Source organism: Rana temporaria, chromosome 12 (genome assembly GCF_905171775.1).
Source record: "Rana temporaria chromosome 12, aRanTem1.1, whole genome shotgun sequence".
NCBI lineage: Eukaryota > Metazoa > Chordata > Amphibia > Anura > Ranidae > Rana > Rana temporaria.
Genome location: NC_053500.1, coordinates 42,559,117 through 42,578,886, shown reverse-complemented (window position 1 = coordinate 42,578,886; position 19,770 = coordinate 42,559,117). Strand labels below are relative to the sequence as shown.

The 19,770-nt window shown below is 44.4% G+C and overlaps 1 protein-coding gene across 1 annotated transcript in view; it reads right to left on the bottom strand.

Moving 5' to 3' along the window:
- Window positions 1-8,700: 8,700 nt before the first annotated feature.
- CCR7 (C-C motif chemokine receptor 7) overlaps window positions 8,701-19,770 on the bottom strand; it is a 33,136-nt gene continuing 22,066 nt past the window's right edge. Inside the window, exon 3 of the mRNA XM_040330691.1 lies at window positions 8,701-10,128. Within this exon, the coding sequence (XP_040186625.1) occupies window positions 9,013-10,128 (1,116 nt within the window). The 3' untranslated portion in view covers window positions 8,701-9,012. The remainder of the gene's footprint in view (window positions 10,129-19,770) is intronic.

Below are 19,770 nucleotides of genomic sequence, written 5' to 3'. Positions count from 1 at the left end.
GGAGGACTGCACTAAGGTAAACGAAGGTATTTAGGAAAAAAAAATTGTACCATTACAACCCCTTTAAGTTTCTATAATTTTTTTCACACAAATAGAATGGTATATAAAATAATTCCGCGCTGCCTTAAGAATAAGCTGCTAACTCACCAAGTAGACAAATTGCAACAATGTGGAAACAAAAAAAGTGTAGCGCTAATCGTAATATATTAATGAATGAATGAATAAATACATGAAAACTTGAATAAATATGAAAAAATTTGAAAAAATAAAGTGCTCAAATGATGATAGTGAACAATGTAAATAAAAATGTCCCCATAAGCACACTGTGAATGTCTATATGCAGGAAATTCAAAACCGGTGCAAAAATGCAAAGACTGTCTGTCCTTAACCACTTGGAGCCCTGGCCATTGTACAATGACGACCACAAGGTGGCTCTACAATGCCGGATGGACGTCTATTGACGTCCTCGGCTCCTCTGGCCACTGGGGGGAGGGTGCGCCCGCTGCGTCACTAACATGCCGATGCGCGTGCCTGGTGGCCGCGATGTCCGCCAGGTACCCGCGATCGGCCGTTACACAGACAAGGACATGGATCTGTGTGTGTAAACACACAGATCCACGTCCTGTCAGGGAGAAGAGACTGATGCTGTGTCCCTTGTACATAGGGACACAGATCAGTCACCTCCCCCATTCAGTCCCCTCCCCCCACAGTTAGAATCACTAGTAGGGAACACATTTAACCCATTCCTTTTTTTTTATTATTGGGATATTTATTATAGCAAAAAGTAAAAAATATTGTGTTTTTTTTTTAAATTGTGGCTCTATTTTTGTTTATAGCGCAAAAAATAAAAATCGCAGAGGTGATAAAATAACACCAAAAGAAAGCTCTATTTGTGGGGGGAAAAGGACGTCAATTTTGTTTGGGAGCCACGTCGTACGACCGCGCAATTGTCAGGTAAAACGACGCAGTGCCGAAAGCTGAAATTTCGCCTGGGCAGGAAGGGGGTATATGTGCCCAGTAAGCAAGTGGTTAAAGTGACCAAACTTTGGTGTTGACAAAGTTCAAAATATGGTGACGACTTCAAACCATGCAAATCAGTGAAAGTGATGAAGTGAAGGGAACCACCCCACAGGTAAAAGGCTTACCAAAATGTTTGAACCCTAGAGAACCTACATTTAATGGGTCAAACATGCTTGCATGGTGGAACTACGATGTAATTTGGGCGATCCTATGGACTTCAGGATGCTGTGCCAGAGATGACAAAACACCAGCAGGATAGAGAGAATCTCAGAGAAGGGTGACTTCCTAGTGGGTTGTCTCATAAAAAGTGATGGTCTAGGGAATCCCAAATGGATGTGGAAGGGTTATGTCATATAATGGAAGAAAAAAACGGCCACATAGCGTAAATCTGTATTACATATGAAAAGTTTAATAAAGTCAGAACACTTACATTTGTGATGATATTCAATCGCTTTGTAAAATATGTGGCAACAATGGAGTCCGCCAGACGCGTTTCGTCTGCTAGGACATCATCTGGGGTTCAAACATTTTGGTAAGCCTTTCACAAAAATAGAGATTTCTTTTGGCATTATTTAATCCCCACTGGATTTATTTTGTTATATAAAAACATACTGTATAAAATCTAATTTTCTGCATAAATGTGGGCCAAAATATATTCTACTATATGACTTTGGTAAAAAAAAAATCCCACATCTGCATTTTCGGGGGCACTGTACTATTGGGGACACTAGTTGTGATCTTAGATACTGATCTGTACATATACTATACTAGTAATGGTGGTGATCAGCAAATTATAGTGTGACTGTGATAGTGTGGTGGAAAATCTGGCGCTAACTGATACTGGCTGGGAGGGACACTAATACAGTAATCAGTGATCATACTGCAAACTGTCATTGTACTTATGGCACTGGCTGGGTGCAGGGCAATCAAAGGGTTAACTGTGGGGGCAATCAAGGGGTTAAATGTGCCTAACATATATATGCAAGTATATTTGTGCTGCTTGTACTCACATTGAATTTGACTGGATTCTCTCCCTGACCGAAGGCCTAAAGAGTGAGTTATAATGATTTACATTTAGTAGCAAAACTATGAAATCTCTAGTAAAAAAATTTACTAAACATTGTAAAAAAAAAAAAAAAAAAATTGTGGTTTGTGTATTGTTATTACATTTACAACAAGACAGAGAAAGATGCATATGACCAATTCTCTACGTCTCCTGTAAGCTCCGTTATACATGTTTTTCGCGACTGAGCGTATGCTTGCCCACCAGAGCGGTCACTTGGGCCCTCCATCTGGCATCCCTGATAACCTACAGGACATAACTGCATCCTGCTGGGTGATTTTGGTTTCCCTCTGTTGGCATGTTCGCTTGGTGGTCCTTGTGTGATCCCCCGAGGGTGGTACAAAAGACGTGTCATCTCTCCCTGGTGTTAGGATGGATACATAAACAGTGAAACAGTGCGGCGCAAACAAACAATACAGTAAGAGAAACAATTAAAATATCAAAAAAGTCTGTGAGTAATCATATAGAAAAAATAAAATAAAAACAAAAGTCCATAAGTGATTATGTGAAAGAGAAATCCAAATGAATTTCATTAAAACGGTGCAGATTTCAATCAAGTGACCAAAGAAAGATCCTCCACCAAGAGAAACAGATGACCTCTCACCTCAATCATTTGACCCTCAAGGAGTCTCAAAGCGTGGTATATAATCAAGGATCCTGATTCTGACAGTCAGCAGGTCAATATACAGCTCCAGGTGGCAATAATAAGCTCAGAGAGGTACCAGCAAATGAGGACATATGAAAGAAAAAAAGAGAGATCTAATGCTCTCAGTAGCAACAAGGGGGTGTTTATTAAAACAAATAAAAACCACTCACATGGTAGGGCACTCAGGACCGAGTGCAAGTAAACAGGCAGATAACGCTCACAAGCGTGTACAGCATAGGATTGAAGCGTGAACGCGGGTGACGTCAGCACGTAACTCCTCCCCCTCGTACGTTACGTCCCAAGGGCGGGACTTCCTCAGCGTTGGGTATGGAGATAGTGAAGGCGTCCCACAGAAACGAGCATATATAACCTGCTAGGGCGTAGTTATGGCAACCGCCATAAACCAATCAATCAGGCTAAAAGCAAAGCAGCCTAAAACAGCCCGCATCGTATGCTCATAGTGGCTAGAGCACAAAGGTCACAAAGACCAAGCTCAACGGGTACAACTTATGTAGGAGAATTTGTTTCATCTCTGTGTATTACCTGAGACCAGTCACTTCACTTGGTATATGGAAGGGTTTACAACCACTTTAAAACGGAGTTCCATCAAAAAAATTAATAATTAAAAGTCAGCAGCTACAAGTACTGCAGCCGCTGACTTTTAATATTTGGACACTTACCTGTCCAGGGTGCCCGCAAGGTCCTCACCCGAAAAAGATCTCTACCTCGGCACCTGGGTGCAGGAGCCGGCATCTTCGGTAAGGGAATCAGAAAGTGAAGCCTTGCGGCTTTACAGCCTGGTTCCCTACTGCGCATGCGCGAGTCACGCTGCCTGTCCTCACTGGTCCCTGCTGTCTTCTGGGACCTGTGTGTCTCCCAGAAGACAGAGGCAGGGTACGGAGGAGGGGCCAGACATGGCGTCGGAAGTGGGAGAAAATACCTGTATTAGACAGGTAGCTGCTCCCCCCTGAAAGGTGCCAAATGTGACACCTGAGGGGGAATCCGAAAAGTGGAAGTTCCATTCTTGGGTGGAACTCTGCTTTAATGTCTGTATCATCAGCGCCATCTATTGACCAAAATGTGTTAAAGTTTTCTAAAACTATAATGTATTCTGGCCACTAGATGGAGCTGATGATACAGGAATTAAATAGGAAGTAAACTTGTTTATCTTCACATGGCTGACAGGCAGGGTATTTATGACAAAAGAGACCCTATTGGTCTCTTCTGCCATAAATGCATCCTTCTGCCTGTCAGCTGTCATGTTCACTGAGCCGCGCGTGCACAGCTCAGTATACATTTACAGCCCCCGATCCGTGCCGCGGTCATGTGACTACGGTGCGCACGCACTGAAGTGGTGTCATCGCGGCCTGGCCTATCAAGTGGCCTATTGAAGATGGAAGTATGTCAGGTAGGTGCGGTCAGTGTAGGTTAGATAGGTCAATGTATGTATGTCAGGTAGGTGAGGATGTCAGGTAGGTAAGGTCAGGTAGGTCAGTGTAATGGTTAGCGTGTCAGTTAGGTGAGTTTAGTGGTCATCAGTGATGGGCACTGGTAAGCCAGGCAGCAAGTGAGCTTACGCCCTGCCACACAACCCCACCGCCCAGCTAAAAAACCCTATGCTACAACCACCCTGGATCCCCCTCCCCCCCGGTGCCGGCCTCGGACTTCGGGCTGAAGCCCCTGGTCTTTTTGCCACCTAGCAACGCCCCTGGTTATAACCTCTGTCAGACCCCCCATTTGTGTTCTATTGCGGAGGTTTACCATCACTTCCTGTCCCATAGCCAAACAGGAAGTGAGAAAATCCCAGCAAATTAAGGGAATTCATTGGGGACCCCCAAATCACCAGAATTAGTTTCCCCACTTGAAGATTTCCCCTCCATTACTTTTCTGGGGACAACTCAAAACTAGGGATTTTTCCTTTACTATCACTGTCGATGATAATGGTTAACAGGACAAATAGAGAGGGTGAATCTCCCTGATAGGGACACAGGCAGCAATAAAAAAGGTTTTGCCTTTAGTTGTACTAATCTTAGGAAAATTACAATGACGTTTCAGTCTTCTGACTCTTGCACGTGCTACGAATGTTTTATAAGAAACCCCTTGGTGTCTATGCACCCAGCAAGAACATATATATCTAATGTTAGGTCAAGTAATATTTCATATTTTGTTGACTGAAAAGAAATGAGACAAATTTTGATTTTTTTTTTTATTACTGTACAAAATACATGAAGAAAATACATGAAAATAACTGTCCACGTTCCCTTTAAATTAGCTTATTTATATTGAAAACTTGAACATGTCTGAAATAAAGGAGAGAAATAAGAGGGCATTTATTACACATTCTGTACATCACTGTCATTTAAACCGAGCTCCTTTCAGTTCCACATCACTAATATCACAACTATCTTTAGAGGTTTCTGGGAAATTCAGCTGCAACAAAACATTATTTTTTAGGCAGTGTGCTACACAGTCAATTAAAGCCGATATGATGAAGATCAGCAATAATATCAAATGTCACATATGAGTCAGACAGAAAGAAAGCAGTTTCTGAATAGTAAACTATGATTCACAGATTACGTTGAATGTACATCAGTTCAGGTTTCTTTCAAAGCCGGGTTTTCACCTGAAATGCCATGAAAGTTGTGGCAAACTGTTTTTTTATTTGTCTTCGTAAAGTCAGTGGCATGTTATATTGAGTCCGTTATTACCACTGTTAGAAATAGAAATATATACACATTCAGTTAAAGGGTCAGCCCACCCAAATTGATATTTCAGTTGTAGATGGAGCCCATGGCTTCTTGATTAGTTCCAACAGTAGACCTTCCTGGCGAAATTCTCATCTCTGTTTCCTGTCCACTTGGGAGTTCTCAATGTTCTAGCACATGCTTTGAGTGTTGAAGATAGTCCGGAAATATTGTTTGTGGTATAAAATAAATACAATTCCAATAAGAACAATAGGAACCCTCCATAACAGCCACAGCAAGTGTGTAGACCCAGGAAGGCAAAGAACACCTCTTATCAGTAAAGTCGTAGAGGAATTACAGTAAAACCTTGGTTTGAGAGTAACTTGGTTTGAGAGCGTTTTGCAAGACAAGTAAAATGTTTTAATACATTTTGCCTTGATATACAAGCGATGTCTTGATATAAGAGTAGCGTCATGTCACAACTGAGTATAAAAAAGAAGAGAAGAACCTCTAATGCCGCGTACACACGATCATTTTTCGGCATGAAAAAAAACAACGTTTTTAAAAACGTCATTTAAAATGATCGTGTGTGGGCTGCTTCACATCGTTTTTCGGCTTCTGAAAAACGTAAAAAAAAAGAATTCGAACATGCTGCATTTTTTAACGTTGTTTTAAAAAATTTAGTTTTTCGGGTTGTAAAAAAATGATCGTGTGTGGGCTAAAACAACGTTTTAAACCCCGCACATTCGGGAGCGCTCGTTCTGGTAAAACTACCGTTCATAATGGAGTAAGTACATTCATCACGCTGTAACAGACAGAAAAGCGCGAATCGTCTTTTACTAACAAGGAATCAGCTAAAGCAGCTCAAAGGCGAATAGAACTTCCCCTTTAGAGTGCCGTCTTACGCATTGTACGTGACCGCGCTTTGTTCATAATTTTTTTAAAACGATGGTGTGTGGGCAAAGTCGTTTTTAATGATGAAGTTGGAAAAACTTCGTTTTTTGGACATGCGGAAAAACAAAGTTTTTTTTCATGCCGAAAAATGATCGTGTGTACCTGGCATTAGTGTAGCAATATGATTACATTTAATGAAGGTACAACATTTACCAACTTATTGCTACACTTAGGCCCCTTTCACGCTGGAGCGGGAGGTGCGCTGACGGTATAGCGCCGCTATTTTTAGCAGTGCTATATCGTCAGAATTGCGGCGGTATTCGGCCGCTAGCGGTGCGGTTTTAACGCATTGCTGGCGGTATTACAGCATGTCCCATTGTTTTCAATGGGAAGGAGTGGTGGAGGAGCGGTAAACACACCGCTCCTCTCACCGCTCCAAAGATGCTGCTGGCAGGACTTTTGGAGCGGTCCCTCCAGCGCATCGCCTAGGGCTTTCACATTGAGACTACAGGGCAGGAGTTTTTCAGGCAGTATTTAGGCACTATTTTTAGCGCTAAACCGCCTGAAAAACTCTTTTATACCCTGTAAAAAAAAATGCTTTGATATACAAGTGCTTTGGATTACAAGCATGTTTCTGGAACGAATTATGCTCGCAAATCAAGGTTTTACTGTATATTGAATTAAATAGAAAATACTGATACTATCCAGGAAATATATTCAAATTAAATAAATATCATAAAAGTGAGACCGGTGCCTTCACATATAAACTTGCAAATGCAATACATTCAAAAAAGGTTACCCGATCACCACCATATGTAAATATCTAAAATATACTTTTTATTAACATGATAAATGCCCCTCTGCTGATGCCATTACAGCGAAATGTGTCATGGCCTGGTCGCAGAGCCATGTGGACCATTACCAGCTTCTCCTGTTTATGGCTCATTTGGGAGGTGGATTACCTTCACGGATTTACTTGATTCTGCCTATGGAATATTTGGCTACAGGTATCTGGATGGCACTTTTATCGAGACTAGTGATATGAGGCATGTACAGTATATTTGAGACTATGGATGACATCATATATAGTGATAGGCGATACAATCTCTTCATATATTATAGAAAGTGTGTGGTGTACAATAATATCTGAATACTATATTATCTATATTAATTGCATTTGGTGCTTTTTCACCTATATCCAAATACGTTATTTGTTAAATATAAGATATAATATCTCATATACTTATTTTGACTGCGGACAATTCATTCTTTATCTATGTCCAAGGAGCTTCAGTCAGTTCTACAAAAACTGTAGCTGCTGACTTTTAATAAACATACACTCACCTGTCCAGGGATCCAGAGCCATCCTCACTCAAGCCGTTTTTTTGCCAGTCTATGGGTCCCTGGCGCCAGGATGTTAAACTGGTCGTAAACCCTCTTTGAAGTTACACCTACAGGTAAGCCTAGATTAAGGCTTACCTTTAGGTTTTTGCAATATCTCCTAAACCTACACGGTTTAGGAGATATTTGCCAAAAGGAATACACCGTTGTCTATGGCGCGCATCGCCATAGACAACAGTGCAGACGCACTGGGAATGCCAGATTTGTGAATGGCTAATGCCAGCTTTGACGGCTCCTGCGTGCATGCGCGGAGTGACGTCATCGCCGCTCCGGACAATCACAGCGCCGGAGTGGCAAATGCTGGATATCGCCACCTAGCCTCGGACACCTGAAGAAGTCGCCTGACCATGATATAACACATATGGTGGAGCGAGGTGACACTACCTGGAAGTGATGGACACAGAGGAGTCCACAGCTGATTGCTAGCCTTCTTTAAAGCAGCCTTCTTTACAGCCAATCAATATGTCAAGAGACCATATTATCTAACTATAGATAACTAATTTCTATATACTTGATATATCAAGCTCATAAGAATTTAATTGTTGAGTCCAATTATCAAGTTATATTGATCTATTGTGTCTTGAAAAAAATGTCCAAAATATATATGGTGTAGTGTGATGCCTGTGGCCTGCATTTTTAGGCCTTGTACACACGGTCGGACGGTCCGATGAAAACGGTCCGCCAAATTTTGGTCTGATGTGTGTACACACCATCAGACCAAAATCCCCGCGGACAGCGAACACGGTGACGTGGCCTCGGCGACGTGCGTGGCCCTGGAAGGTCAATGCTTCCACGCATGCGTCAAATCACTTCGACGCATGCGAGGGCTTTCGGCCAAGCGGACATGTCGAGTTGTACTAACCATCGGACATGTCCGCCGGACATGGTTCCAGCGGACATGTTTCTAAGCATGCTAAGAAACATTTGTCCGCTGGAAACCTGTCCGCTAGGCTGGGAATCTGGTCCGGTCGGCCGTACAGACGACCGAACATGTCCGCCGAAACTGGTCCGCGGACCAGTTTCAGCAGACATGTTCGGTCGTGTGTACGAGGCCTTATATAGAAGATTCGCTGATACAGCATAAAGGTGGTCACTGTATTTTTATGGACAGGTTCATTCCATGCAATACTACAAGAGACATTTTCATTTTTAGGCATGGTGGTTGTGATATGGTGTAATAAAAAGTATATTTTAGATGTTTACAGACATATTTTGTCACATGGATTAATTTAAAAATGAAAATATTATTTATGGGTGGACTGGCCCTTTTTGAAAACACGTTTGTGTCCATTGACTCTGAATATTTAGGGAGAAAATGTGGTTGTTGTGTCAGTGTCCATTGCAAAGGAGCCTCGCTTGCTTGGTTTGGCTGTTGACCATTCAGTAAATTTCTCCTGGCTCAGGCAGCCCACGTCTTTAAAGAACTTGCACAGGTCATTTCGGAATTTGACCCCGATGATGACATAGAGGAATGGGTTTAGAACACATCGGAAGCAGGCGAAGGTGTAGGTAACATCGTCTGCAACATCAATGGTCTTACTGATGTGACAATCAGTGTTGTTACCAAAGGTCTTAATCAACATGACACTATTGTAAGGAAGTTGGAAGACCACAAACACAATGACAATGGCAATGATGACTTTGATTGCTTTGTACTTCTCGAAATTACGCACGCGGAGCAGTGTCATGATAATCATGCTGTAACAGAAGACCATGATGATCAACGGCAGAAGAAATCCAATAACCATCTGGGAAATCTTGAGTCCAGCACTACGGCTCTGGACTTCAGCAACAAAAGGGACACAAGCGTTCGCACCATTCTCACCATTATTAGGTTTGACACCACTGTAGATCAACTCAGGGATGGACAGGAAGAAAGCAACAACCCAAATGCCAGCACTGGAGAGTTTACTGACCAACACTGTCTTGGACCGGTGGCGGTGGGCAGAGGTGGCCAGAACAATAACAAAGTATCTTTCAATGCTCACGGACATAAGTAGGAACATCCCACTAAAGAAGCTCATTATGTAGAGGCAGTTTATGACTTTGCACATGTCGTTGCCGAAAATCCAGGTCTGGACAACGTTGGCTGCCCAGAAAGGCAAAGTGAAGAGGAAGACCATGTCCGCTAGAGCCAAGTTCAGCATATAAAAATCTGTTCCGGTTTTTAGCCTGTTGAAATAGATGTACCTCAGCATCACTAAGCCATTCCCTACCAGCCCTATCACGAAAATACATCCGTACATTATTGGCAAGAAGATGGCACGGAATCCACGGACATCTGCTTTCACACACGCTTGCTCATAGCCGTTGTAATCTGGTGTAAAGCTATTATCTTCATCCTCTGGTGTAACGGTATAATTTTCCTGACCAGCATTCTTAGCTATAATGGTATCATTCTCCTGCTGACCAGCACATATCTAAAAAAAAAACAAAAAAACATGAATAGAAAACTTACATATGAGATCAAGATATTGAAGTATTATGAGCTTAAATTGCACCCTAAATTGATTTTAGCAGCGGCTAGTGGGTTGAATAACTTTTCAGATTTTAACATCTCACAGAGACCCAGGGGGCAAGATACTGGCATTTCCGTGTTTGGGGGAGCACTTCCCCTCTACTCCTCGAAATAAAGAGAGTCAATTGTACTGCATCTCTATGATTTAGGAGAAGCCTTTTATTTTTTTCCCCAGTGAATACAAGGTTTCTTTTGACTGGCCAAAATGGAGATTGTGATGTCATCTGCCTGGCTGTCGGTCATTCAGACCTGCGTTTTTGCCCCACAGTAGGTAGATGCAAGGAAATCAGCAGGGGGCCCCAGTGCTTAGCTGCAGGAGGTAGCTTCATTGAAGCCTTTGAGCAGGTTCACACAGGGGCGACTTGGTATCTGACTTGAAGTCTCCCCAAGTCGCGCGGTTTAGAAAGTCAATGTAAGTGAATGAAGCCGTCTTAACCACTTAAGGACTGCCTAACCGCTGATATACGTCGGCAGAATGGTACGGCTGGGCACAATCACGTACCCGTACGTCTTCTTTAAGTGCCCAGCCGCGGGTTCGGGCGCGCGCCTGCGACCCGGTCCGAAGCTCCGTGACCACGGCCGCGGGACCTGCTGACCCGATCGCTGCCAGAGTCCCGCGATCGGTCACAGGAGCTGAAGAACGGGGAGAGGTGAGTGTAAACACACCTTCCCCGTTCTTCACATTGACGCTGTCATTGATCGTCTGTTCCCTGATATAGGGAAAGGCGATCAATGACGTCACACGTCCAGCCCGCCCCTACAGTAAGGCCTCGTACACACGGCCGAGGAACTCGACGTGCCAAACACGTCGAGTTCCTCGGCGAGTTCAGCCCTGAAGTCGCCGAGGAGCTCGGCGGGCCGAGTTCTCCCATAGAACAACGAGAAAATAGAGAACATGTTCTCTATTTTCTCGACGAGTTCCTCGGCGGCTCCATCGGGCCGAAAGTGTACACACGACAGAGTTTCTCGGCAGAATCCGGCTCTGACCGAGTTTCTCGCTGAATTCTGCCGAGAAACTCTGTCGTGTGTACGAGGCCTTAGAAACACATATGAGGTCACACTTAACCCCTTCAGTGCCCCCTAGTGGTTAACTCCCAAACTGCAATTGTAATTTTCACAGTAAACAGTGCATTTTTATAGAACTTTTTGCTGTGAAACTGACAATGGTCCCAAAAATGTGTCAAAATTGTCCGATGTGTCCGCCATAATGTCGCAGTCACGAAAAAAATTGCTGATTGCCGCCATTAGTAGTGAAAAATAATTATTATTAAAAATGCAATAAAACTATGCCCTATTTTGTAAACGCTATAAATTTTGCGCAAACAAATTGATAAACATTTATTGTGATTTTTTTTTACCAAAAATAGGTAGAAGAATACGTATCAGCCTTAACTAAAGCAACAATACAGGAAGAGAAAATTGTTTTCTCAGGCAAACCCCTCCCACAGAGCTGTTCTTTGATTGGCCACTGGAAAGCCTCCTGTCCTGGAGGCGACTTGAAGTTGCCTTGTAAGTTGCCCCAAGTCGTGCTGTGGTGCGCGCTCAGGTCGTGTTCAGGTCGCCCCGCAAAGCCCCGGCTAGAGTCGTGTCGCCCCTGTGTGAACCGGCATTTACAGATTGTCTGTGTCCAGGGCTGATCACTTGCAGGTAATCGCCACATAGCAATTACATGCAATTGGCTGCAATTAGCTGTGGGAGCCAGCAGCCTGCCATTGGTTTCAATGCTTGCCAGAACCCCTTATTGATTTCCTTGCATCTACTCACTGTCGGACAAATACGCAGGTGTGAATGTAGCCTCAGAGGAACTCTTATGCCGCGTACACATGATCGGTTTGTCTTTTGAAAACAGTCTGATGGACCGTTTTCATCAGACGAACCGATCGTGTGTGGGCCCTATCGTTTTTTTATCCATCGGTGAAAAAAATAGGAACTTGTTTTAAAATTATCTGATGGTTAAAAAAACGATAAAAAAACGATCGTCTGTGGGCACGTCCATCGGTTAAAAATCCACGCATGCTCAGAATCAAGTGGACGCATGCTTGGAAGCATACAGTAATATCTTTATTTATTGAACTTAATTTTCTCAGCACCTAAGTTTGCTGATCAGAACTCCCTGCCAGCACTGCCACTCATCCCAACTCCCCCCAAAGAGTAAGAGAAGGCATAAAAATAAAGAATACATGGAAGGGAGAGTATGAATACGAGAAAGAACAGGAAAGACAGCTAGAGAGAGGGAATGGGGGGGGGGGGGAGAATAAAAAATAAATTAAGATAGAGAGATTAAAGGGAAAGAAAGGAGAACATAAAGAGAGAGGAACATCCTAAAATTTACCAGGAGGGGTTTAATATGGTACGAGTGGATGGGACTCAGGGAGGCCTAAATGTCAGAGGGTTAGGGGCGCAAATTACTTGTCTTGCTTATTGCGTTTTTTTTTTACAAAAATAGGTAGAAGAATACGTATCGGCCTAAACTGAGGAAAAAAAACTTTTTTTTATATATTTTGGGGGGATATTTATTATAGCAAAAAGGAAAAAATATTGAATTTTTTTCAAAATCGTCGCTCTATTTTTGTTTATAGCGCCAAGAAATAAAAACCGCAGAGGTGATCAAATACCACCAAAAGAAAGCTCTATTTGTGGGGAAAAAAAGACGCCAATTTTGTTTGGGAGCAACGTCACACGAACGCGCAATTGTCAGTTAAATCGACGCAGTGCCGAATCGCGAAAACTGGCCAGGTCCTTTACCTGCATTTTGGTCCGGGTCTTAAGTGGTTAATGTGGACTATGATCTTCCATTGACATTTAGCAAGTCAGGCAATACTTGCCTTCCTCCGTGTGCAGTTTCTTCAATATCTCCTAATTATGTCAGTGCAGCCGTTGTTGAGATCACTCTGCCGAGGTCCAACTCTGATGCACAGTGATGTGGGAGCTGGTAGGGGATTGGGGTGGCATGTTTAATGTGGCAAGGACAGATAGCTCACCCCCCCCCCCCCATGGTCCTGACTGGGACAACCACTTCTCCAAACACCTATCAGATGCAGGCACTGTTAGGCACAAAGCTGCTTGAATGAAACAGTCATCATTGGAGATTCTCCCATCTATGCTGTTTGGCATGTATGAGGAATCTGTTGATTTTCCCCTTCACTCACAGGCACTAATGAGGCGGCACTGATGAGTTGGCACTGATAAGGTGACACTGATGGGCACTGATGAGGAGGCACTGATATGCAGCACTGATTGGCACTGATTGGCGGCACTGTCTCAGTCTAATTTCACTGGCTTAAGAATAAAGGGCCAGATTCACAAACAATTACGGCGGCGTAACGTATCCCCTTTACGTTACTCCTCCTCAAGTTTTCATCGTAAGTGCTTGATTCACAAAGCACTTGCGTGTAAACTTGCGGCGGCGTAGCGCAAAGCCGTCCGGCGCAAGCGCGCCTAATTCAAATGGGGCGTGTACCATTTAAATTAGGCGCGTTCCCGCGCCGAACGTTCTGTGCATGCTCCGTTAGGAAATTTCCCGCCGTGCTTTGTGTGAAATTACGGCGCCCCGACGTGTTTTTTGAACGGCAACGTGCGTTACGTCCTTTCGTATTCCGGGACATCTTACGCAAAAAAAAAAAAATTGAAATTCGACGCGGGAACGACAGCCATACTTTAACATGGCTGGTCTAAATCTTAGGCCCCGTACTCACGACCAAACATGTCTGCTGAAACTGGTCCACGGATCGGACAGGTTTCCAGCGGACAACTGTTTCCTGGACTTGCTTTAAAACAGTCCGCTGGAAACCTGTCCGCCCGGACATGTACGGTCGTCTGTACAGACCTACCGTACATGTCCTGCCGCCCGACATCCCTCGCATGCGTCGAATGACTTCGACGCATGCGTGGAAGCATTTTAAAGGCAGGCCGCCCACGTCGCCGCGTCATTGTCGCGGCGACACCGCGTCATCGACGCAGCGACACCGCGGACACGCCCCGTGTATTGTTTACGCGCGGACCTCTGTTCGATGGTGTGTACAGCCATCGAACAGAAGTCCCCGGGCAGACATGTGCGATGAAAACTGTCCGCGGACCGGTTTCATCGGACATGTCTGCTCGTGAGTACTCGGCCTAAGACATGAAATAGCAGGCTTAAGTTTGCGACAGGAAAAACCGACTAGCGACGACGTAAGAGAATGCGACGAACGCGCGTACCTTCGTGGATCGCCGTAAACAGCTAATTTGCATACCCGACGCGGAAAACAACGCAAACTCCACCCAGCGGTCGCCGAAGTATTGCATCCTAAGATCCAAAGGCGTACGAAGCCGTACGCCTGTCGGATCTTAGCCAAAAGCTGTCGTATCTTTGTTTGTGAATTACAAATAAAGATACGACGCTGCAAATTTGAAAGTACGCCGGAGTATCAGCAGATACTCCGGCGTACTTTTTCTGTGAATCTGGCCCAAACTATCAAACACCTATAGGGTAGAACATCGCATATTTGTCACTGTTGGAAGATCAGAGGTACAAAACCCTCTTTATGTGTCTCATCCTTGCTATACATTAAAATACATTTTTGCAGGTGTACAAGGCTTTATGTCTGCTGTTGTTTTCTCTTCTTCCACCACATCCTCTCACCTGAGGTCAGGAAGCCACAGATTCATACTGAGAATGGAAGGAAATGTGAGCTGCAGCAGTGTACACCTTGACCGCCCACCTACTTAGCACGTCACATTTACCATTTGAATTTATTATTTGAGTATATATTTATAGATCTCTGTTAACATTTGGCTGCTAATTCCATCAAAACCGAATACAGTAGGTGTTTTCTTTAGAAGAACCATTACCAGGCTACTGAAAAGGAAATACAGGGGCAACCATTGTGAACTCCTTCTTAAATTGCTCATTTCCAGGCTGCCACGCTCCCTTGCTTCAGTGCTTTCTGTTTCATTAACCACTTCAATACCAGGCACTTTCGCCCCTTCCTGCCCAGGACAATTTTCAGCTTTCAGCGCTATCACAATTTGAATGACAATTGCGCGGTCATGCTACACTGTACCCAAACAACATTTTTATAATTTTCTTCCCACAAATAGAGCTTTCTTTTGGTGATATTTGATCACCTCTGGGGTTTTTCTTTTTTGCTAAACAAACTAAGACCAAAATGTTTGAAAAACATTTTTTTTTCTTAGTTTCTGTCATAAAATGTTGTTTTCCCCTTCACTCACAGGCACTAATGAGGCGGCACTGATAAGGTGACACTGATGGGCACTGATGAGGAGGCACTGATATGTAGAATTGATGGGCACTAATATGCAGCACTGATAGGCACCAATAGGCGGCACTGATATGCAGTACTGATGGGCACTGATAGGTGCCACTGATGGGCACTGATAGGTGCCACTGATGGGCACCAATAGGCGGCACTGATATGCAGCACTGATAGGTGGCTGTGATAGGCAGTGAAAGGGCATCACTGATGATGAGGTACTGATGTAGGGTTGCCACCTCATCCCTTTAAAACACAGGTTCTGAGGCTAATTTAATGCAGGTAAGGCACCAAATTAGTCTAATTACCACCTTAATCAGCCACAGAACCTGTGTAATATGTGTTCTGTTTTAAAGGGATGAGGTGGCAACCCTATACTGATGTGTTACTGACAGGTGTTACTGCTGGGCACTGATTGGCACTGTGGTGGGCTCTGATTGACACTGTGGTGGGCTCTGATTGACATTGTGGTGGGCTCTGATTGACACTGTGGTGGGCTCTGATTGGCACTGTGGTGGGCACTTGCTGACTTTATTATTGTGGCACTGCTGGGCACTGATTGGTAGGCGATTGGCACATTTAAGGGGGCTGTGCTGATAATCAATGTGCTGATTATCAGCACAGACCCCCCCCCCCCCCCGTCCGGGAGAGCTGCCAATCGGCTCTCCCTGTCAGCGCGAACCCTAGGAATGCTGTTTACCGGCACTTCCTGGTTCACGCAATGATCAGCTGTGATTGGTCACAGCTGATCACCTGGTAAGAAGCCTCCGACAGACAGAGACTCCTTATCACGATTGCGTGCCAGCATGTTATCCTGCTGGAAGTCATATGACGCCCAGTCAGGATAATAGAACCACTTCCCGGCCGTCAATCTGCTATTGGTCAGGCAGGAAGTGGGAAGTGGTTAATCTAAAATTGGTTCTAATTTCACTTGCTGCATAATTGTTCCAGTTTAGTGGCCCAGAAAATATTGACGATGGAGACAGCAAGGCTAAAGGCATTATAAGCAGCCACTGTATTACTCCCATGAAAGGTGGACTTTTAAAACTCTTGCAGACCATGTAATGCATACGTGTGGCAGCTGGAGGGTGGGCCTTAAATTGGTTCTAAAGGCTGGTTCTAACGTTTTTTTTACTGTCATGCATTCCATTGTTATTTTTGTAAAAAAAAAACATTGACCTTTAGAATCACTAAACTCATGTGACCACTGTGAAAGCCATCATAGTGATCATGTGATTGTGAAATCCATCCTGCCTCCAGGCATTAAAATCCACCTAAATAGGAGGGGGTGGGAAGGAATTACGGAAACCTTGCTGAGTTGGATTTAAGGCAGTGCTTCTCAATTATTTTCTGTCATGCCCCCCCCCCCCCCCCCAGGAAGAAGAAAACATTTCGCCCCCCCCCCCCCGCGCGACTGTAAATAGTATCTTTTGTCTATAAAATTGTTATTGCTCTATACGGTTTTTAGGTGAACCTCCACTTTAAGCTGACAACTGCGCGTTGGTTTTTGATCACCTCTGCGTTTTATTTTTTTCCTTTTTTTTTTCAACAAAAGATCAATTTTGACATTTTTTTTTTTAACGTTTTTTTTTTATAAACTGGCCCTCCTCATTGGAGTACAGGTGAGGTGGGAGGAGGGATGACACCTGTCAGCCTGCAGGATAAGGTGGAGGGGACGGGCGGCCTTACCTTTACTTTTCTTCAGCGCACTGTGTAAGGCGGCAGTCTGTCAGTCCCGTCCTGGTCCCGCCGTTAGAATTTGAACTGCATGCCTTACGCATGCACGCAACGGCGTCGCGCTATCACCTGACCACCTGACCTGAGACGCGGAGGAGGGAGGAAGGGAGGGCGTGCTCGCCAAGGGGACGAGACAGTGTCAGACACTTCAGGCGCGTCGGCGCCACCCCCCCCCTCTGCAGCGCCGGGGTGCCGTGCAGATCAGCATCCCCAGCATCCCCGCACACATCATTCACGATCAGGCCGGCCCTGGTCGCTATGGCGGTAGTTCCGCCACTGGCTGGAAACGGGGGATAATTGCCAGGTCACACGAGCCCCCCTTTACGGAGCCTCGCGGCCCCCCAGGGGGGCGCGCCCTACTATTTGAGAAGCACTGGATTTAAGGGTAGAGGACCTAGACCAGTAATGGCGAACCTTGGCATCCCAGATGTTTTGGAACTACATTTCCCATGATGCTCATGCACTCTGCAGTGTAGATGAGCATCATGGGAAATGTAGTTCCAGAACATCTGGGGTGCCAAGGTTCGTCATCACTGGCCTAGACTATCATCCTAAACATGACTGCATAAGCTAGCAAATTAGTGACCTTAGAGAGGCACGAAGACTTCACTGGCTGCATCATTGTTCTAGGGTAGTAAGTTACCTTAAAAGCAGATCTACCTTCATAACCTGCCCCTCCTTCCCTGAGGAAAAAGATGCCCTTTCTCCAAAGGTCTTTTGACCAGTCTGCTGACATCACAAATGTCTTTTGAACGATATTCTGTGCATCAGTACTCTAATGTCCCGTACACACAATCGAAAATTCTGACAACAAAAGTCAGATGGGAGCTTTTGATCGGAAATTCGGACCGTGTGTATGCTTCATCGGACTTTTGCTGTCGGAATTTCCACCAACAATAGATTGAGAGCTGGTTGTCAAATTTTCAGACGGAAAAAAATCCTATTGCAGAATCCGATCGTCTGTAGCAATTCCGACTCGCAAAATTCCCACGCATGCTCGGAAACAATTCGACGCATGTTCAGAAGCTTTGAACTTCATTTTCTCTGCTCGTCGTAGTGTTGTACGTCACCGCGTTCTTAGCGGTCGAAAGTTCAGAGAACTTTTGTAGGCCTTTTTTTTATGCAAGCCAAGCTTGAGCGGAATTCCGTTGAATAAAACATAAAAGGTTTTTCCGACTGAAAATCCTATCGTCTGTACACGGCATAAGGCTGCCCATAGATGTATTGATTATTTTCCTATCAGCCACAGGGCTAATTGTGATAAAACTGAAGAATTTCCCCATCCACACAAGTGAATCCTCCCAGCTGCGCCTTTGTATTTTGACAGCGAGCACTCCTCCGTTGTCAGAATACACTGATCAGCACTGCAGCCAGTGATCAAATGGAAATTTTCCTAAATGTTTCAACAAAAGTCATTCGTTAGATTGGCTTCTGTCAAATGGGGATGGCCATAGATGGACCCCAATTCAGACAGTCCCTGCTGAACCATACCAATTTTGATCCATTTATGGCCAGCTTAAGCTCAAGGCAGCATGATGATTTTTTTTAAGTTTACAAATCATTACCTTTTTCAAGATACTGGCTAGAATAGTTTTTCATAACAATTACTCCTTGTTCTATTGCCTACAAAATGCCACATGACTAAAATGCCAAACACTCACATGACTGAAGGGAAATTTCCCCTTTTGTGATATCACTGACAACATGCTGCTAATGAGATCATGGCCAGCCATGGCACATCCTGTTTTTGGTTTCTTTTTAATAACACGTCTTTTACGTACTTTCCAATATTTTTTTTAGTATGCCTCAATGTATAAGTCTAGTATATGCCCAAACCAAAACTAGGATACTGATTCCAAGGATTAGAATGGAAGGTGGGGGTTATGGTTAAATGCTGAAAATACTTTAAATATGGCTGAACTTAGTAGAGCTTAAAGTGATTGTAAAGTCTCTTTTTTTTTTTTATAAAAATAAAAAACATGTTATACTTTTTGCATAGAGCAGCCTAGATTCTCCTCTTCTCGGGTCCCTCTTCTGTGCTCCTGGCCTCTCCCGCCTGTCCAGTGACCCCACAGCAAGCAGCTTGCTATGGGGCACCCGAGTCGAGTCACAGCTCCCTGTGTCCATTCAGACACGGAGCCCCAGGCTGCCCCGCCCCCTCTCTTTCCTGATTGGCTGGCTGACTGACCAATAGCCCCACTGCTGTGTCTCAGCCAATCAGGAGGGAGAGTCTCAGACAGCTGAGACACTTGTGTGCATCACTGGACAGAGAGGGGGCTCAGGTAAGTATTAGGGGGACTGCTGCACACAAAAGACTTTTTATCTTAAGGCGGAGTTCCAGACGCAAAAACGTTTTTTTTTTTTTCAAAAGTCAGCAGTTACAAGTTCTGTAGTTGCTGACTTTATATAAGGACACTTACCTGTCCAGAGAGCCTGCGATGACGGCCCCGAGGCCGATTCATCCACCGGCTCGGGTGCAGACACCACCATTCCAACTAAGGCCCCGTACACACGGTCGGACAAAACCGATGAGAATGGACCGAGGTTCAGTTTCA